The sequence below is a fragment of the Pelobates fuscus genome, chromosome 13 (genome assembly GCF_036172605.1).
Source record: "Pelobates fuscus isolate aPelFus1 chromosome 13, aPelFus1.pri, whole genome shotgun sequence".
Classification (NCBI taxonomy): Eukaryota; Metazoa; Chordata; class Amphibia; order Anura; family Pelobatidae; genus Pelobates; species Pelobates fuscus.
The window spans coordinates 87960211-87978091 of record NC_086329.1 but is presented as its reverse complement, the minus strand read 5'-3'; the positions used below and the strand labels follow the sequence as shown (position 1 = coordinate 87978091).

Below are 17881 nucleotides of genomic sequence, written 5' to 3'. Positions count from 1 at the left end.
CCCCTGAAACACATCGCACTCTGCTTCTTCATAATTTATAGTTAGATCTATATTGTCTTGATTCATTCTGACAATGCAGCGCTTTACAGTACTGATCCTATCTAACAATTCTGAAAATCTAACCCCAAGATGCACACAATTAGGGGCAGTTATATAAAAAGAAATTAATAGATTAAAGAATGTTAACGTTTCCCTGGGCATTCCGACTGCTAGAAGCAACCGGTTTAGAGATCATTTTACCTCTTTATGGTTCTGCAGATCTGTTCTTCTTATAAATAAAATACACTAACAATATGGGAATATTTGGAAAGCTCTATTCACAGGAAAAGAGGACCTGAGAGATTTGGGAGGCTCGGCACACCACTGGTTGCCATGCCAGTTGATATTCTGCTTGTGCACCTTTTGAGTCTGTGGAAGTTTACATTCTATCTGTATACCTGTGGAACCTACACTAGCTTAGCAATGTACATGTACTGTTTACAATGGATATGTGTACATTATTGAATCTATGACAGCTTATATTGTATATTTGTTCAAATCTATTCGTGTTTTTATTGTTGAACTTATGCCATTTTATGTTGTATATCTATAACAATTTAAATCTGCATTTAATTGTTAGTTAACTGCAGACCCTCATATGTTCCCATTCTTGTAGGATGCGCTTTCCTCACGTACTGCGCCCGAGAGTCTGCACTCAAAGCCCAGAGTGCCCTGCATGAGCAGAAGACCCTGCCAGGGGTAAGTGATCTTGTTTACTACATATTAATCTTTATTATTCAATTATTGGCATGCTTGGCAGCGCTCTGCATCATTAGCGTTAGCAAGGGTTAAAATTAGAATGATTCCACGGATTGTTCCAGTAAATGTCAGCTCTTTTACCTAAGATTCATTGAACTTGTTTCTCTGCTGGTAAAGGTGTAAAAATAGCTGACTATTATTACCCCTTGCTTGTGGAAGTGTCATCACTTTGGAAGGACTATGTCTCCGATGAGGCACACCATCTGTGCCAGTTCCATGGATAGATCCGGCCTGGGAATTGACACACAAACTCTCGCCTCAATTAATTCTTCCTTCCAGCTCTGAAACAGTCAAAGCAAACACATTACTGTAGCCACAGTTTATGGAGAGCTCTACCAGCAGAGGTTGTTCTAACTTCTAAATTTTCTGCAAGTTTTGGCAAATATTAATAAATTCAGACGTTCTGCAGGCCAGGGGTTGTTTTGTTTCTATGAGATTTTCTGTGGGTCTTGGACCATTAAGGTTTATATGCAATGTTTTGTTTTTTTGGTCTGAGGTTAAAAATAATCTAAGATGTTGTGATGGTGTGGGGTTGATTAAAGTTAACATGAGCTGGTTTGCTGATCTGGAAGGAATATGGCTAGTATGAAAGATTCAGATAAGAGATCAATATGCAGTATTCGGTTATATGAGATATACACAGTTATATGAGATGTCCTACAGTTTTGGGAAGGATATGGTTTATAAGAGATATTTTGTAGGAATGTGTGCTTTATATGCTATGTTCTGCCGATCTGGAAGGTATATGGTGAGTATGAAAAGCCCTCAAGAAATGGGTTTAGTATGAGATGTTCTGCAATTTGGAAGTTATGCACCAGCATATTATGCAGCTCTATACACTATGTGCACATAGCATATAGGTAGTGGGTGACTAACAAGTTTAAATACAGAGACACAAAGAGTAACTGTGGACAGACTAACAATTTGATTTAGATGAGATGTTATTCAATTCTTGCAGAAGAATGGTTACAACCCCTACATTCACAGCCGGATGGGTTAATGAAAATTGCTTTTATAGGCGCCAAAACAACTTTAGCTTAATGGAGTGGCTTTGGTGTATAGATCATGCCCCTTTCATTCTCACTGCTCAATTATCTGCCATTTAGGAGTTAAATCGCATTGTTTATGCACACCTTTCCTAAACACTTCCTGTAAAGAGAGAAATCATTTTTAAATTTTCCTTGTTACACATTCTGTTTAATTTAGAATTTCTTATCTTCTGCTAAACTGGCACATTCACCATTTAGTGACTTTGCATAATTTGCAGACCCCCTGACTGCGACATCACAACTGGGGGCCCTGTGGTCGCAGGCAGACAAAAGTGAGTTTAACTTACCTGAACCTGTCCTTTGCGGGCGCCGCCACTATTATTATTTCGCATTTTTGTTAAGTGTCAGGAGCTGGAGTCACATCTGTACTCTCATGCATGCGAGAATATACAGAATTAAGGTTTATGAGACCACGGGATCCTCCATAGACAGAGCCAATTCCCTGCAGCCGTCAATGGTGATGACTGGGGGATTGACACTTCTAGACGTTGGAAGCTGTGCCCAGTGTCTAGAGCAGGGATAGGCAACCTTCGGCTCTCCAGATGTTGTGGACTACATCTCCCATAATGCTCTTACACACATAATGCTGGCAAAGCATCATGGGAGGTGTAGTCCAAAACATCTGCAGAGCCGAAGGTTGCCTATCCCTGGTCTAGAGGTGTCAGAAGGAGGAAAAATACTGAGACAGAGCAGAAAATAAAAACTTCTATAGCAAGCTATCATTTTTTTCATGCAGGCTGTGTGAGTCATGGGAGAAACAAAAGTAATTTAGTTCCTAAATGGCATAGAATTGAGCAGTGAGACTGCAGGGGTCATAATCTATACACCAAAACTGCTTCATGAAAGGGACACTATAGTCTCCAGAACAACTACAGCTTAACGTAGTTGATCTGGTGGGTATAGTCAGTCCCTGCAGGCATTTACATGCAAACACTGCCTTTTCAGAGAAAAGGCAGTGTCTACATTGCCCATAGAGACACCTCCAGTAGCCACTCCTGGGGCAGTGCTGAACAGCATTGCTGTTCAGTGTCTCCCCGCTCTGAATGAGACGCTGAACATCCGTCTAAGACACGCATTGATTCAATGCATCTCTATTATGAGGAGGTGCTGATTTGCCACACTGGTGTTTGGTCCCACCCTGTCCCACCTCCTTGCTGATTTCAGCAAATCAAATGATTTCCCTGTGAGAAAGCATTGGATTGGCTGAAGTCATAAATTCTGATGATGCCAGCCAAAGAGGTGGATTGGAGGCGGGGCCAGCATCGGCAGACCTACTCGTCAGTGGAAATAAGGTAAATGCTATTACCTTTTAATGGGGCTAAGGGAGGGGGGCAAGCAACCTAGTTGGTGGCTTCAACCCCTTAAGGACCAAACTTCTGGAATAAAAGGGAATCATGACATATAACACATGTCATGTGTCCTTAAGGGTTAAAGTGATACTGTAGGCACCCAGCCCATTTCAGCCCATTGAAGTGGTATGGGTGCCAACTCCCATCACCCTTAGCTCTGCAAGTGTAATCATTGCAGTTTTTATAAATTGCAAAAATTACCTTGCATGGTTAAGTCCTCCCCTAGTGGTTGTCTACAAGACAGCCACTAGAGGGATTTCTGGCTCTATAGCCGACTTTTGGTCGTCTAAACGACACTGGACGTCCTCACGCTATACATGAGGACCTCCAGCGTCATTGGAATACCTATAGGAAAGCTTTGAAATATGGGGAGGTCTAATGCGCGTTAGCGGGGGAGGCGTGTGGGCGGAACCTGACCCAGCGCCAAGGGACATCAGCACTGGATTCAGGTAAGTGTCTGAAGTGGTTTTAACCCCTTCAGTGATGTGGGATGGGGGGCAGAAGGGAGGGGGGGCACTCCAGGATTCTGCAGTACCAGGAAAACGGGTTTGTTTTCCTGGCACTAGAGAATCCCTTTAACACTCTAGGGTCAAGAATACATGTTTGTGTTCCTTACCCTTTAGTGTTCCTTTAAGCTAACATTGTTTTGATGCATATAGTATCCCTTTAAATTCTTGCATTGACATGGCTAATATGGAGCATAATCATAAGGCCTGCCATTATCATGGCTGACATGATATGTTTTACAGTTATGTCTGTGACACAGCTAATGTGTGTGAGATATTATGTGGGGGTAGAAATTATTTAAGATTCTCTGCAGGGCTGTGCTTTATGTGAGATACACTGTAGTGGTATGGTTTGTATGACATGTCTTGCAATTGTATTGTAGAGTATACAATGTGGTCATGTGGGAGAGAGGGTAAAGGGAGGGTAGTTCTGAAGGCAAGAGGAGGATAGTTGAGAATGTGAGTTCTTGGAGGGAAGGTCAATGTTTGAGAATTTGGCAGGTCATACAATGTATAATGTAGGCTAGAGTAATGTGTCAGAGATAGGAGGGCAAGGCAGAGAGTAACGGAAATGTAGGATAGCAGGAAAAGGGTGTGGTAATGGTGATAGGAAGTAATAAAATGAAACAAGAAGGAGGCTCGTTATAGGAAGTTCTGACACAAGTATTTGTGCCTATTTCTTCATGGCTTGTTTTCTATTTGCTATAAAAAGCTTATCTGTCCCTCGTCATTAATCTTCTAAAAGAGACGAAGCAGGGGAAGGCTTGACATGATGCGCCCCACTCAAGGCTCATGATGCTCATTTCAAGGCTCTGAATTACAGAGAATAAACATGCAAGATTAAGGGTATGTAGGCAGAGAGAAGCCGTTACAAGAAATATATAGGTAGCTACTAAAAGCCATAACAAAATGTACATAGGCAGAGAGATGCCATGATAAGAGAAATATATGCAGATAGAAAACACAATTAATGGTAATTAGGTAGAGTGATGCCATGATAAGGGCTGTATAGGAAGAGAGATGCCATGATAAGGGCTATAAAGGTAGATCGATGCCATGATAAGGGCTATATAGGAAGAGAGATGCCATGATAAGGGCTATAAAGGTAGAGCGATGCCATGATAAGGGCTATAAAGGTAGAGTGATGTCATGATAAAGGGAATATAGGCAGAGGGATGCCATGATAAGGGCTTAATAGGTAGAGAGATGCCATGATAAGGGGAATATAGGCACAGAGATGCCATGATAAGGGCTATATAGGTATAGATATACCCTGATAAGGGCTATATAGGTAGATAGAAACCACAATTAAAGGTAAATAAGTATAAAGATGTCATGATAAGGGGAATATAGGTAGAGAGAAGCTACGATTAGAACCCGGCAAAATATGTATTGCGAGAATGTAGAAAAAGAGTAAGCTTAGTGAGAATTATACAGGCAGAGGGCAGCTATAAAGGTTTTATACAGATATAAAGCAGTTGAGCAATTCTGACATAGTATATAGGCAAAAATCAGGTGTGTTGAGAGTATGAAGGTGGAGGGCAGTTGTGAGAAGTTGCATTTAAGCGAATAGCAAGAATTACAAAATAAACAGGCAGAAGGCAGGTATGCAATAGGTATACAGACAGCAAGCAGCTGTCAGTAGGTGCAGGTAGACAGGTATTTCAGGTGTATCTAGGTGGGCCACAGGGGAATTTGGGGATATAAAGGAAGGCAGTAGGTGTGATAAGGAGTACATAGCCAGATAGCTGATGAGATAAGGTTTGCATAGCCAGAGATCGGGTGTGACTGTGTATATGGGCAGATGGCATGTGTTTCAAGAACAACATATACACAAAGCAGGTGTCAAGAGTGGTATATAGAAAAGGACATATGGAACAAGAGGCATGCAGGCAATAAGCAGCTGTGATGAGGGGTAATATAAGCAGTGAGTAAGTGTGTCCTGTAGATTCAGCTTCTTCTGGCTTGTTCATCCAGTTAATGTCCATTTCTCTGTATTGTCTATTGAAGCTTGGGTCAGTGTGGGTAATCCAGGAGATGCATGGCATGCTGGGAGGTAGAGAGATTATGATTTGATTGGATAATCCCAGGATTAGAGGAGGCTCTGGGATTTTCTGCGGGCGATTAGAGGAGGAATCAGTACACAGCTGGCTTCTGATCTGGAGACCACGCCATGCCATCCCCCCACTCCCCAAGCATTCAAAATGCCCACCTCAAAAAGAGTAATACAATATTCCATTTTACCCTTCAGATAACTAGAGCAGCACCAGTCCCCTTAACCTGATGCTGTCCCTGTCATCCAACTGCAAAAAGATTAAGGCTTATAGGAAATTTGTTGATACCTTGATATGCCAGTGACAGCCAAAACAATTATAATTACTCCACCATAGATCACATGCCGTCCTATGCGATACTGGCAGCAGTGCCACAGAGACATATAAAACTTACATACTATTTAATCTATATGGGAATTAGTTGATCAATGTTACATCAAGTAATTAATTAACCTTTGGTGAGGGTAACGAAGAATATCAGCCTGTGACTGTATGTACAGACAATCTGCTAACTCTTTCTGACATAACACAGGTGTGTGAAATGCTATCCCAAGTCCCAAATTGATCTATTGTTGCACAGTAAGGTTAGATGATCTTATTACAAATTGCTACACACACGCATTAGCCAGGTGTGACGAGAGATCCCTGTTTTTATATCTCTAGAGGCAACGTTCAGGTGTTAAAACAACAACAAACATCTATCTAGAGGTTCATATGTTTAAATTGAATTTTGCTAATATATGGATGGGTGGACATACAGACAGATAGACCGCCTTATTTAACAATAAAAGCAGACATTTTAATAATTTTTTTTAGTCATAAATATTAAACCTATGAAGAGGCACATAAAGGGCAAGGAATTTCTGTTTTGACAATCAATTGGTTGAAAACGCTTAAAAAATATCTACCCTTGGAGAGTGCACTGAGCTTGAATGGTGTCATTTTATTACATTCCTCTGTTTCTGCCTAAAAAAAATGAAACCTAATTTTTTCATGTACACAATCAAGCTGCGGGGAAAGTAAATATTAGTTGCTCTTTCAGAGTATCAAAGAAAGACACAGCAGGTCTTGTCCATGGCAGCCTGATTTTTTTTTTTTGCAACTGCTCTACAATACAAAACAATACACACATCAAACTATAGTGAAATGTACCATCAGAAGACAAATAAAATAACGGTACAATATACACTGCAGCTCTGAACAATGCATTTCAACAAAACACCCAGAATGACATGTACAGAATTTGTCACCCTTTAACATTTCCTATCGTGTAGGTTCCCCTAGCAACATCCGATTAAATTGAAATTAGGCATTACGCAGCCACATAAACCTATTCCACCCTTTTGTGCCTCAACAATCTGGCACTGGTTTGTTTTGTAAATGGGAATTTTTGGGACAGCATCAAGCTAAAGATTAATAGTTTAAAACTTCTGGTGCTAGAGAAGTAACAAATACTTTCTATATTCTAATGTATGGGTAAACTGCATACTCAAATATATTTAATTTTACAGCGAGATCATGTTTTCAAATCCAGTACTGACTGCACAGCGTGACTATATACTGTGCAATGTAGTGTAACCATGTGATGTGACACTGTAAATTACGAGGTCTCTAAATCTCAGTAACATACATGTCCTACGTTGCCTGAGAGAGTTGCACTAAAAAGCTGCAGCCGTTTTTCATACTCTCCACAATTAATTATCTCCTGACTCACATTCTGGCCGACGGGCTATAGACACACATACACATTCTCTCTCTATACACACAAATATACACACAGTGATGCACTTAATATTTCTGCTGCCCTTGAACCCTTGCAACTGCTCTCTGTCACATAGAACTCCCTCCAATATTTCAATTGCAAGTATGCATTATATGCAATATATCTATGCACTCACACATATATAATGTAATGCATATATAACATGTGCAGTGTCAAGAGTGTTGACACTGTGCAGTCATGACATAGTCTGCATGTCTATTTTTTTGAAAAAAAAAATGAAAGAAAGAACCTGGGCACATGAAATGGTATTCAAAAGCAGACTTTATTTAGGACCAAGGGAGATCCCGGAATACAGAGTACATTTTACATGTATTTATAGCACAAAAAAACCCCAATAGAATTATTTGTTAATGGAGACCGTGGTTGTGCATCCGGGGAGAGGGCAAAAGTGACTTTGAGTGGGCTGTAGTCACTCGTACGTCAGCGTCACCACCACCTCCCCAAAACATAAAAGGAGACATCACAGAGGCTCTATCATTTGGACTATTTTTAATGTTACTTATTGGTTATATATAAGTTTGTCCATTTTGATGGAACACATTGATAGCTATTAGGGGAATACTTGGCAATGATGTTTTTTTATGGCTAAACTTCTCTTGTGGATGGCGTCAACTAGAAATTATGTAATTTGGGAGAGATCCATGCTTTCTTATAGCTCATCATCACCGGATCATTTTTTTAAAATATGTTCTTTAGGACTTGTAGCCTATTCTTTAAGATAGGCTCCTGTCTTCAATTTATTATCCATAATATTCATGCCTTGTTTTATTTTTTGGGAGGATGGCGGTGACGCTTACGTAAGAGTGACGTCAGGCCGCTCAGCATCCCTTCCGCCCTCTTCCCAAATGCGCGACCATGGTCTACATTAACAAGTTAGTGATTGTTTATGTGCTATAAATATGTGTGAAATGTACTCTGTATCCAGGCTTGATAAAGGGCAAATAACTGAGATTAAATGTTGCTGTTCCTTGTTCCTAAATAAAGTCTGCTTTTGGATACCATTTTGTATGTGCAGGTTCTTTCTTCAAAATTTTACTGCTGGGAACTCATACACCCCTCGTAGAGACACCGGAGTGTGAGTGTCGGCATTATTTCAACAAGTGCATTCTCACCTGGACTGTTTATACAGAGAATGTCTGTCACTGTATATTTAAGTGTAATGCATGCAGTGAGACACACATACAAGCCCCTAATGAATCGCACACACACAGATATGTTGTGTGGGGTGTGTTACACTGCAGATTTAACATTAAGGAGAGCTGCAGTTGTATAGGGAGCTGTTTTTTTCAGTGGGTAAGAGGATGCTCAGGCTGGAGGTGTACAGGATACATTTACCAGTGGCATGGTTACATTTTGCATCACTGTAACCTGCGCGCAGCACTTTAGGTTGGCAGGACATGCACAGTTGAAACTGTGTGTCTGGCAGACAATCAACAAGAAAAGAACAGAAGGAGGGGTCACTTCCCGGGTTTCTCCCTTATTCCAATATTGATTTAATTTGCAAAAAGGTAGAGATTAATGAATAACTGAGATTAATGAGTTTTTCACCCGCTGCCCCAACAGTTTTTCCATATGTCATTATAGTGTGTATGATGGCTGTGAGTAATGTGTGTGTGCTGGCTATGTACAATGTGTGCATGTCTGTGATTGCTGACTGCGTGTAATGTGCAGCACACGTTGGAAATACCAGTGGCTGAGCTCTGATTCATTGGTGAGCGTCATTACAGACCAGTGGAGACGTTCCCAGTTTCATTAAGTTTGGGGTTTTTGTTTCCCCCCCCCCTCCCCCCTTTTTTTCAATGCCAAGTGCAGTGATGTGTTAGGTACAATTCATATCACTGCAGCTTATTATGGTAGGCATGCCCTATGCGTAATATTGTAATAAATCTGCACTACAAGGATACTAGTTCTCCAGATATATTTTTCTTTAATTCATTCTGTTCTTTTGAGTGAGGTATTGTTATTTTGTGAGAAGTTGCAGACCAGGAGCACCCTGCCCTGGCTCTAACCTGCATACAGCAAGGATAAAGACAAAAATAAATTGCCTGCCCGAAACCTGGAACTATATATACTGGGTGTCGAGTGATAGGACCTCCCAATCTCTGAATTATATATAAACCTGCTATGTAATTATAACCATGTGTCACAATATATAAATTCAATACATCTTGCTGAAACAAAAGTCTAATCCCATCAATCCCATGTTCACCTTTTATTGTAGATATTCCATGGCCTGGACCTGAAATTTAGCTAAATTAATGCCTTGGGAACTAGAATAACATAAATAAATGCAAACACTTTTCTAGAAAACCAAAGGAAAAAATGTTACCTGTGCTCTCTCCTTAATACCTATGTATATTTAAACAAATGGAGGTAATTTAGTTCCTCCAATGGCCACTGGAGGGAATGCCCGCCTGCCAATGTCAAGGCAGACCTCCCTAGACAGGTCCTACTCTGACCCTTCACCTTGCTGTCTTGAGCTTCTGGCAAAGATATCTCTAATGAGACAGAAAGGGGTATATTGTAGATATTCCATGGCCTGGACCTGAAATTTAGCTAAATGAATGCCTTGGGAACTGTGGGAATTAGAATAACATAAATAAATGCAAACACTTTTCTAGAAAAGATAGAGAATACATACAGTCATATATATAATGAATCTGATGTACGTTAAATAAAAACCAAGAAAACTACTTAATGATAAAGACTCAGCGACAAAGTAAAGAATGAAACGATAATAACAAGAAAAGACAAGGTGTAAGTTGAAGACCGCCATGGAAAGAGGGCCAATTTGTAGAAGCGAGAAAATGTCTCTTTCTTACTGTGACAATATGATTTAACAATAGATCACAGATGTTCTCTTTGCCTGATATTGAAAGTACCTTTTGAGAGTACTACCATACACCTCTTGACAAGCATATCTTTTAATTAGGAATTGGAAAATAGGTCATGAACACATGATTTCAAATTAAGTACACATTAGGTTGTAATAACTTATTAATAGCTTTATGTCATTTTCTTCATTGTGATAATGCTTTTTGTATATTTTAAATTGTATATATTGAGTTTTTCAAAAAATTCCTTGTGTACCCTTACCTTCCCTGTCTCACCTGCCAGCTGGATTTACCCTTGGTCAGACTATTCAGTTATTCAACCTAATACTCACTACTGTAGAGCAGTCACAGGTGGTAATTTACCATTGCTCTGTGTGCACCGTTTAGCAGAACAGGTTGGTCGCCCATTTATTGAACGGTAATGCACTTTTTTCAGATTGGGCATTTCCCACACCAATGCTCTTCCAGCTTTCATCTTTTTCTGTCAGGTGCTACTGCATTACTCAGTTGCTTGGAAGATCGGCACACAGCTTGGTAATTGTAACAGAAGTTGTCTGACGATGATGGAGGCTGACTGTATAACACAGTACAGCCACTTCATCTGGTAATCGTGCAAAGCAAATTAATAAATAGTCAGACTAACGATAGAGAGGCAAAGGGAGAGCACAAATTACAATGAATAGCCTGCCCTGCTGTGAATGCATTACAGCAGGTCAAGAAATGGTGACCACTGGGTCCGATAACGGAATCCTGAATAAAAATTAAGCTGGATGAGATGGCAGGTGAGACAGGAGGAATGGAAAAAGTAAACAAAACATTCATGCAAAAAAACTTTCTATATGTGATTTAAAAAAAAACAAAAAACATCACATGGAAGAAAATAACATACAGCTTCAAATAAGCAATGTCAATCTTCCTTTAATACTGTAAAATATAATGTCAAATTCCAGCTTTATCCTCTACATGTCGCTCAGCCTTGGGATACTGTCTAGGTAAGTTGGCTCAGCTTATCTACTATCACTTTTGCCTTACAAAATGTATTGTTTGAATAGCCCCAGGCCAGCAGACATTCAGTGGGGTGAGGAGTCTGCTAGGACTCTTCAGAGATGCAATTTCTCTTGAGTAATTTTCCTTTGGGGATATCAAGATGTAAATAAGAATGCTTGCAAAGTAGTGTTGTCTGAAAGAGACTTACATCACAGCTCAGTGTAGTGATTATGGTGTAAATGGGCTATGGGCAGATACACGTGTGTTTTTTCTCAAATCAAATGGAAGCATTTTTTCGAAAAGTAGTGGCTTTTACCATCTCCAGCCACATTTACAAGGCAAAATATAATCTTCTGCTTTATCAGAATCTATCCCATCTAATCTGGATGTCACCGAAAGACCTAGAACCTGCCGAAACAGATCTTAGTGAATCTCACAAAGTTAGTTCTCCACAGATTCAACTTTTAAGTGATTCTCACTAACTCCGTGTATAACATTTTACTAGATGATAATTCGATCATGTATGTATATGAGATATTTTTCTGCAAGATTACAATCTCCAAAAATGCTGAAGGAATCCTACCAAATTTAAAAGAGATTGACAAAGTTTTGGTGTATATTGTTGTACTCCCCTCTGGAAAATTAAATAAAATCTCTAAATTACATTAACACCCATTAAAAACACTAATCCATGCTGATCCTAATTTCAAGTAATGTAAATTTAAGTTGATTATAGAGATTTATAATTTGCTAAATCAAATGACTTGTAAGGGAGAATGCTCTGGAGCACAGAAGGGGCAGAGATACATCTAGTTCTACAGATTACCTCAGAACTGGAAATTTATCTTGTTTAAGGGGTTGTGAGCTAGAATTGTATTTAATAATGGCTCTATTAATGCGCATGTGTTTTTTCAAAACTCTTTTCATGGGCAGAAGACATGGATGAGAAGAAACGTTCTTTTTTTTCCAATTATTATTGTCTTAAAAGTTAGTGAAGCCCAACCTCATCATAAAAATAGAGTTTAGGTATGAAGGGACATATATTAAATTTTTATTCTGACATTAATAGTTGGACAAGAGGAGCATAAATAACACAATACTTGTGAAGAACCCTTAGTCACAAGTCTAGAACATTGGCCAGTGGATAATGTTAGTCATGACGTTTTGGGACCTAATCACGCAATGAATATATTTGAAAGTCCGGTATTGAAACAAAAGAATTAGTGGACTTATGTGGTAGATATACACAGCCAGGTATAAATGGTTGTAGTTTTGTAATAACCAGGCTTGTGACACATCTGCAGGTATGTCAAACATCTGATGTTCTGCGGTGGGGCCAGGCTGTGTGCATGTCAAATATGTGTTGGACTGGGGAGAGGCCGAGCTGTGTGTAACACCTGAGAGCAAATCAGATGTGTTAATCTGGACAATTGCCAAGCCGTGTTATACACAAAAGGACAGATCAGGTACATTGAATAATTTATTCTTATAATTGGCATTTATTTAGCACCAATATACAATATAAAAAAGGGGAAAATTTAACAATAAATCAGACAATTACAAAATGTTACAGGAACAGTAGGTGATGATGACCCTGCTCAAACAAGCTTACAATCTATATGTTGTATGTGTGTGTGTGTGTGTGTGTGTGTGTGTGTCTGTCTTCTACAAAAGGCCACAATTCTGGATCATGAGCATAGATTGTGTGCCCCTTCTTGCTTTTCCCCTTCATTAACCCTGACCTGCTTTATCTCTCCGCTCTCTAATTCTTTCTTGCAGGGATATTCACTAAAGTGAATATTCAAAGTTAATTTTAATGTAAGACCAAAGTAGCTGAACTGGAAGCATAACTGACTTAGAGATTTTGTTTTCCAGCTTAGCTATTATGACCTTAAATGTGAGATTAATTTGCTTTCTCTCTACCTTTAACCAACCTCCGCTTACACATTGTATATCCTCTTCCCATACATTATTCCCATGTATTATGATGCTCTGACTTATTGCCCTCCTAATTCTGCCTTATTCTTTATCCCCAGCTCATTATAAACACATATCTCTGTCTACCCTCTCTCAGCCCCCCATATTATCCCCCTCTTCATTGTATTGCACTCTCTTTATCTTTTATATGTTCCCCTCACATGTTCTTTTGAACAGGTCCCTTTCTACCTTAAAATATAGCCTTTCTATAATTGTGAAGGGCTGCAGAATATGTTGATGCTATATACATGATAATAATAATAAAAACAATATTTTATCACTCTCTTCCTTATTCTCTGCTCTCAGTCTGTTGTTGTTGCTTTCCCTTTATTTCGTTCCTCTCTGTTACAACATATTATTGTATATTATTATCGCTTCATAAAATTGTCAAGTCTTTAGCTCTTTCCCCTGCTTTCCACAATATTTGCCCTTACAAGCTTTATATGATCTGCTATGCTCTTATATGAAATCCAGTTTAACATGCCGTTTGCACACTCTCCTCTACTTACCTATTCTGCCTCTCCCACCCCATCCCCACCTTACATCCAATTATATCGCTTGCCCTCCTTTTCTACATTTTCCTTTATTCTTCAGACTTCTGACATATCCTCTCTCTAATGTTCCTTCATATTATTCTCTCCTCAATTGTCCATACTGGTTTTCTAATTTTTTTGGGGGGTGATTGTATGCCCCCATTTCTTTGTTTACACGGAGAAGTGATGATGTCACTGCAGTTACCTAGCAACAACTGGGATAAATCGGGGCGAGTAGGTGGTTGCTAAGGAGCGTGTTCTCAAGTTTCCATGGTTACCAAGCATCTGGCTCTTTTGTCGGTGAATGAAATCCTGGGACCTATTCCCTCCAATTAGCCAGCATCTTTTTGTAGGGGGAGGGGAGAAAGGATGTGGGGTACCAACCATATTCATGGAAATAAATGTCCCTTCTTATGTCTCTAGTTTTAGAAGAAGAGGTTCAGCAAATTAATAAAAGCTGAGGAAAGGGGAATTGATTATTTGCACATGTATACATACACAAACAGAGAGACAATTTCTTAACAGTGATTTACGCTGCTGGGAATAACCATTGTTACAAAGCTCAATCCCATAACATATTTTTCTTAAAAAATAAAATTTTCTCTAAATCACGTCTTCACAAGTCATAATCTCTCAAAACCGTTTACCCGGACTACTCTACTCCCACACCCCCCTCTTATTTTTAAACACCACCCTCCCCCCTTGTTTTTCCAAAGCACCCTCTATCATCTATGTTATCTTTAAGGCCCACCCATCCCTAAAAGCCCTCTAACAGATTATCAGTTGCTAGGGGAAACAACTGTTGCCTAGCAACACCTGGGATGGGATGCAGAGTCGGATGCCATGGCAACGCTTCTTCCATCCTGGAGCTCCAGAATTGGCAATTAACTGCTTCACTGCCACACACAGATCAACTTTTAACGCTAACGAATACAAATTATTTGCTGTTTTATAATCTCTTCACTGCCACGGACATGTCATCCTCCTAACCTTATATAGTACCAATGATATGCTGCCTTTTTATAACCTCTTAACTCCCACGGACATACCATCCTAATAATTTTGTACATTGTAATGCTCATGTGTATTATCCGTTCACACTCCTACTGACATGCTAATCAATTAACCCTTCACCGCACAATTGGCATGCCAACCTATTTAATATTTTTACATCCAAACATGCTATTGTGTTAGCCCTTCAAACTGCCATGAACATGCCAACCTATTAATCACTCATACTGCCACAGAAATGCCAATCTACATTTACATAGAAATTGACAGCCTTTTAAATCTTCAATTTACCAGTGGTATACCAACCTGTAATGCTTTCAAACTCTAAGAGACCGGCAAACGTGTTGTTCCTACCTGTTAACTCTTACACTATATTTACATTACCACAGGTATGACAAACTGTTCACTCACCAGACCACCACAGACATGCCGATATATTTAACATTTTAATGCTGCCATAGACATGGTTAACTGTTAACAGTTTACACTGACGGACATGTCAAATTGCTTCCTGTACACTCTGCCACTGACATGCCAACCTATTAACCTTTCACAGTGTCGAGTTGCGCAGCCTGGTTAATTATGAGTAGTGTATGGGGGAAGGTGCTCTCCTGTGAGCTTGTCCCTGTTAATTGACAGATGAACCTTTAATTAAACACAGGGACAGAAATAGGGCAAATGTGAGAAGCTGTAACAGCCTGCTGTTACCAGATACAAACACAATAATATATTGTGATACAAGAACACGCTGACATGTTCAAAGAATGTCACTGATATACTGAAACAATGTCACAGTGTGGCACAATTACACACTGACACAATGATACAATGACAGTTATACAACTACAGTCATAGAATTATACATTAAGACAAACGTACAGTTGACACAGTGTGTATGAATACACAGATACTCATACAATGACAGTGTGACAGAACACATTGACACATTTATCCAATGACACACTGAATTAAGAACACACTGACACAATGCAAATTAAGGACACACTAACCCCTCCCTTCCCAAAATAATTGTATTGTTTGGTAAAATATTGTACCAAGGATTACGATAAAATGTAGTGTTTTTGAAAAGGCATACTATTTGTTGTTTATGTCTTTTTGTAATGTGTCTTCTAGTCACTACCTTATGAGTGTGTACATATGTGTGTATGGACAGAGGGCCAAGGCCAAGAACAATTCTGTCAGTGAATGTCTCCCTTGGAAGTATTTACAAAAAAAACAACTCTGACAGCAAACCATGGCCAAAACGACACAGTAAAGCAGTAACGTATTGGGTTAATGTTAGACCCATACATGGAGCCTGTATGAGATAACTGTTTGGATCCAAGTGTGAAACTGAAAATTGAAGGGAAATGGTTTTGAAAAACTGAAAAAAAAAAGATTTGGGGATGATCACAAATAATTCTCATCATTAAAATTCGATATACTTGATAACAGAATGGTCACAAGTGGGAGGGATGGTCACAATATTTATTATCATTTATAGGACATGCAATTATTATCATGTACATTGGTCATTCAATTATTCCTATTGATATAGGACATATATGACAATTAATGCAATATCAGTATATTTTTCCTGGTAAAACATTTTCTAGATGCATTAATGGCACCATAATATTCTGTGGAGCGTAGTGCTTGTATTTTACTATGGGGATACAAAACAGAAAATGAACGACAAACAAATTAATATGAGCAGAAACAAGGAACATAGAAGTATTATGATGACACTGGGGTACAGGCAGTCTACCAGTTTGCCGCACCCCACTCCTCTTAGTATAGGGCCAAGCTTATATTTATACAGACCCCTGTCTAACCATGGGCCCTTGGCAGCTGTGTTAGCTTGCCCTATATTTAAACTGGCTGCAAATCTAGCATTAACTCATAATTGCCATTGCTACACTATGTATGTTTAACACTGTGAGTGCTGTAACCTTGCAAATAGTTTGCTCGAGTTCATTTTAGGGTTTGATATGTTTTTACTTTGTACTGCAAACCCTGATTATTTTAACTGTGTGTTTGACTTTTAAGACCAATTTATCTTACTGTATGTGCCCACTGGGCAGACAAATATGAAATATCTGTAAGCCATGGAAACAATATATAACTTTTCAGGATTTTTTTTCCCCTGTACTTTCTGCTCCAAGACAGCTAATGTCTACAGCTGGTGAAAATCGTGCTGCCATTTTGTCCTATAAATATAGAAGAATGGGTTTTCAATCCGCTACAGAGGTAGCTCTGTGTGGATCTCCCAACACTCAGAGTGACCTGCAACAAAGATTAAGAAATGTATATTAACTCCCAAGTTGTTCCTGAACTCTGACTGACCCTCACTACTTCCAACGCCAAATTGCTCTCATTTTCCACATGAAGAGAAGTTACTTGAAAATAAATAAGTAGTATTACACTGAACCTATTTCATGTGCTGACAGTTCTGTAAAAGAAAAGCATTTAGCAGGAAGAAATTCATAAAGAGACCAGGGGGACAGCACTGAGAATAATTTATAGGGTAATTTTTCCTTTTGTATTAATTATTAATCCTCAGGTGAGAGTGGTGTGAAGTCATACATTATGGATTCCATGTTTATAATAAGCGTTTGTTGTGCTTCGTGTTCATGCTAACTTTTCAAGTAGAATTTTGCTGTGTGTTCTCTATAACTTATTCCAAAAGGCAATCTACCATTGTACAACAAATCAGGGCAAGCAAACCAGAAGACACATTTAAGTAGTGGTGAAAGAAAGCCTTGTTCGTACATCCCATTGTGAATATGTCTAATATGTTTTAGTGAGTACCCAGTTTGGCAAACAAATACTGAGTCCTTTGGAGAATCAGAATTGTGCCTGCACAATCTGGGTGTTAGGTACAAGAGAAGAACTTATTCCATCAGTATTGCAACAGTTAATAAATAGACTAATTTGGAAATATGGTCCCTATAATAAACAATGTCACTGATACTTTTTAAGGCCTCTTCTGAAATCTTT

At 39.1% G+C, this 17881-nt stretch overlaps 1 protein-coding gene across 2 annotated transcripts in view; it reads left to right on the top strand.

The window, feature by feature from the left end:
* The window catches only part of CELF3 (CUGBP Elav-like family member 3), a 70495-nt gene that overhangs the window by 12177 nt on the left and 40437 nt on the right, over positions 1-17881 (top strand). For both annotated transcript variants that reach the window (XM_063439774.1, XM_063439773.1), the window contains exon 2: positions 656-738. In XM_063439774.1, the coding sequence (XP_063295844.1) occupies positions 656-738 (83 nt within the window). The remainder of the gene's footprint in view (positions 1-655; positions 739-17881) is intronic.